Source organism: Coptis chinensis, chromosome 4 (assembly GCF_015680905.1).
Source record: "Coptis chinensis isolate HL-2020 chromosome 4, ASM1568090v1, whole genome shotgun sequence".
In the NCBI taxonomy this organism is placed as follows: Eukaryota; Viridiplantae; Streptophyta; class Magnoliopsida; order Ranunculales; family Ranunculaceae; genus Coptis; species Coptis chinensis.
Window position 1 is genome coordinate 36,928,312 of NC_141459.1, and position 4,578 is coordinate 36,932,889.

The following is a 4,578-nucleotide window of genomic DNA, read 5'->3' on the forward strand; positions in this document are numbered from 1 at the left end:
ACAATGTGATGCATGCACACTGGCTCCCACACCAACGATATGCAAGTATACACTGGTTCACACACCAACGATGCATACTAACTCTCTACCATCACATAGGATCAAACACCAACAATGTGTGGTATGCACACTGGATCACACTCCAACGGTGTACATGTATACACTGGATCAAACTCCAACGATGCATACAGAGAGATGTTATGTATATTGGATCACACACTAACGATATACATAACTTGGACAATATATAAAAACTTTCAAATCCAACCTTTATCAAAAGGGTTTTCCTTATTCCTTGGGTAAATTCCAAATTACTCAAAAATGAAATTTTAAAATAACAATTTCTTCTTTAACCAATACTTACTTAAAAATCGAAAACTCCGTTATGAAAACAACACTATAACATGCTGAACAATTTCAATTATAATTTCATAAGAGCTAACCGTTAAAACAACCAGCATTTTATTTTCATAATCATACGATAAATTCTTACATGCTAAGAACCAATAAAGGACTAGTAAACAACAAATTCAAACATACCTAACATTAACCAGTGCAGTTCTTAGCATAGTGTCCCAGCTATCCACATTTATAACACTTGCCTACTAGTTCATTTGGTTTAGAACATCTTCAAATAGTATGTCCAACTTCCCCGCAGTTCAAACAATTACCATCAAATCTCTTTAGCGAAGCACTCGCGTCTTTATCCACATGCTTACTTGTTTGCCTATTATATGGGTGATGTCTTTTTTTTTTCTCGCCTTGACGTGGCTGACTAGAAATAAGGTGTAAGCTGGCTTGTTTTGGGGCATTCTCTTTAATCTTCTCATCTTTGGGTTTATTATCCAATTGTTCATATCTTAATGCCAAATCTAACACGCGATCGAAAGTTTTTGAATCAAAGGGTATCAAATAACTCGATAGATATGGCTCTAGTCCACGGATGAACTTCTGGTTCTTCTTTACTTGGGTATCCACTATATAAGGAGCATACCTCGATAGTTCATTGAACTTAGTCACGTACTCCGTAACAGTTTTCCCTCCTTGGGTCAGATGAAAGAATTCCTCAGTTAATTGCTCCTTAACAGCATTAGGAACAAACCTTCCCTCAAATCTTACCTGGAAATCCTCCCAAGTCATAGTTCTCACATCCACATTATCCTTGATAGACCTCCACCAAAATAAAGCTGACCCCTCCAACTGGTGAGAAGCCAACTCTTGCTTCTGCACCTCAGTGAGTTGCATTTTAGCAAACACGGACTCACACATAGTAATCCATTTCTCAGCATCAATAGCCCCTTTTTCTCCCTTGAACTTCTAGCCACCTAAAGTAGCAAAATCGTTGTTTCTCCTAGCAAAAGGATCTCCTAGATTAGCATGTTGACCCCTCTGAATAGTTTGCACCAACTGAGTTAATATTGCTCCCAAATCAGCAGATATGGTATTACTTCCAGTATCAGTAACGTCATTATCATCTCCAGCCATCACCTTAAAACAAAACGGACTTCTATTAGTACTCCAAACATCTTAAACTCAAACACACCCAACCACCACATTCCGAGGATCACCTAGACCTTCCAAATCTAGGCTAACCTAAGCTCTGATACCAAAATGTCACAGCCCGAATTTCTAAACAATTAAAAAAAATGAATATTTAAAATATAAATATCTCAAACATCACTCGGTTCAATTGTCTAAAAACTCAGGCTATGACGGGGTGGATACAAGACATGTCAAAACCTAAAACCCACATCATAAAAGAATCTTAACAACAAAAATAATCTCCAAAATTCTCTTTATTACTTTATAAAAAGGCCATCTTCCGTCCCAATAAAACATCAAATAAACTCTCTGAATAACATTCTTAAATATCTTATTCTCATGTCATGCTAAAAATGTAAACTACGTTATTACATCCTTTCAATAAGAATCAGACCTAATAAAGAACTAACGGGCTGCTCCAGGCATGAATCCCAATCACACGCCGCGATTCCACTGCCTTCCACCTATGTTCCCAATAACACACCCACGTTACCAAAACAAAGCAAACATGGGTCAGCAAAATGGAATTTGCTGGTATGAGTAGACTAACCACATATAAACATTATCATACTTTAATTATTCAAACAATCACGTTATATTTTCCCATAACTTAATCATTCTCAGCTTGGAAGATAGGTAGTTTCGTCATTTCAACCGGCATAGTTTCTTCCCAAGCAAAACTTTCATTATATTAACTCATTCTAATGACTCGTTTTAATATCTAAATCATTGAATTAAAACTTACCGATATCCACTGCTGTATAAAGGTAGGACCGCGTCCCTACACAAAATGTTATTAAGTCCTACCCTCCTGCAAAAGAAAGTTAAAACTTCTATATAACATATGTAGATATTATATTAGGTATTCAAAAGTAAGCCCAAACACACTTGCATAATCAAATCAATACCACTAACCCGCAAGGCGAATACCTTAGTTCCTCTCTAGGGCAGTCCAAACAATCTGGTCATTCATGGCACATTCAATGAATACCCATATTTTAACGCTAACGGGCCATTTATGGCACATTAAATAAATGTCCACCTAACATATGACATCAACAGTTATAAAACTCAATTCCAAAACTTGAGGCGTGGAGAATTCTAAAAGAGTGCAGTAAATTTTGTTTACGCATTATAGCACTTTATTACATATATTATTTCAGAGAACGAAAAAGTATCTTGATTCATGTATTTGGTTTACGCGTTATTAATTAGATTAATGTCTAAGTGTCATAACGTTGCATATCATAAAAACTGAAATATCACATAGTAAGTAATACACATACACACGTATATATAAAGGTCTTAGCCTAAAACCAAACATGCTAATAGCCCTAGACCTATCTTAATAACCCAAATCATAATCCGAGTTAAAAGATCAAATTGGGTTAACTGGTCAAAGTCAACCTTAGTCAAAAGTCAACTCTGGTCAAAGTCAAAGTCGACCTTCCAAGGGTCAACCAGCCCCAAACTCCTCTAACCCAAAAGCCCAAAGTCAAAGGCCCAAAGTCTAATTGGTTTCGACCCAAGCCAATGTGGTCTGACCCAAGAACAAAATAGAACCTGGCCCAACCCACAGTATCACAGTATTACAGTTCGACAGTTCTATATCAAATTTTATAGTTTTAAGCTTTAACAACACTACATATTTCCACCGAAAAGAAATCGACAGTAACAAGGATTTTATAAACTAAAAATCCATAAAATATCTACTCACCTGCAGCGCTCTCCGATTATCAGCCAGCTACAAGAAAAAACTTCCTTTTCTTCTTTCAGAAAAATCCCGTTTTTTTGTCTAAAACTCTCGCTATGTGTTTCCCTAAAAACTCTATTCTGTTTCCTTTCTGTTAAAAACAAAACCCCCGAAATAGGGAAGAAAGTTTATCCCATAAACCCACGTCTCCTATTTCCACTAACATTTATCCTATTTTATTTTATCTATTATCTATTATTATTATTATTAGGAAAATAAAAGAAATAAAACACGGGGTGTTATATTAATGATTTACTTCCTTCTTTCAACAGAGCTACAATACACCATTTTTTGCATGACGAGAACTGTCACGCAGATAGCTTAGCGTACCTAGCCACTCAGGCACCGAACTGTGCCCCTAGACAACTGACCATTGAAGTGGTCGACCGACCAGCTTACCAAGCGGACTATGTCTTAGCAATCAGTGACCTGTGCCCACTCTCTGGAGATCAGATGAGTCAAACATGGATGCAGCCTATTATACAATACATCCAGCACGGCAAACTCCCAGATGAGCGTGTCAGGGCCAGGAAGATTCCGCACCAGGCACGTAGCTATTGTTTAGTTAATGACAAGTTATTTCTCAAGTCTGCTGGGGGACCTCATCTGCGATGTATCAGTCCAGAGCAAGGTTAGTTAATTTTTGCTGAGATTCATGAAGGAGAGTGTGGAAACCATGCTGGAGGTCACTCATTGGCCCATAAGGCGATCTCCCAAGGATACTTCTGGCCCCGTATGCAGATCGATGCCAAAACGTATGTCTTCAAGTGTGTCAAATGTCAAACATTTGGGCACAATATCATTCAGCCAGCCCGCGAACTGATCAACATCGCGAGCCCTTGGCCGTTCCACATGTGGGGCATGGACATTATGGGACCATTCATCCCTCAGAAGAGCACCGGCTTCCGCTTTGTCTTGGCTGCCACCGATTATTTCACTAAATTGGGTGAAGCAATTCCGTTGGCACACGTTAAAGAATCACATGTCAGGAATTTCATTTGGACTCATATCATCACCAGATTTGGCTTACCACACACACTGGTGATGGACAATGGTTCCCAATTCAAGGGCAAAAGCGAATGAGAGTTCCTAGCCAAGTGGAAGATCGTTCATGCATTCTCCACTCCCCAAGATGCGCTCAAAGCAATGGACGGTAGGAAGCCGACAATAAAAACCATTTTAGAGAATTTGAAGAAAAAGATTGAAAAGAACAAAAGTCAATGGCCAAACCATTTCGAGAACATACTATGGGCTCACCGCGCGCACAACTCGTTCCAAAGACA

At 38.4% G+C, this 4,578-nt stretch overlaps 1 protein-coding gene across 1 annotated transcript; it reads right to left on the reverse strand.

The window, feature by feature from the left end:
- Positions 1–630: 630 nt before the first annotated feature.
- On the reverse strand, positions 631–1,245 carry LOC147503377 (uncharacterized). Its single transcript, XM_086604813.1, has one exon. It carries the CDS (start codon positions 1,243–1,245, stop codon positions 631–633), a length of 615 nt encoding a protein of 204 aa, XP_086460939.1.
- Between the last annotated feature and the right edge of the window lie 3,333 nt (positions 1,246–4,578).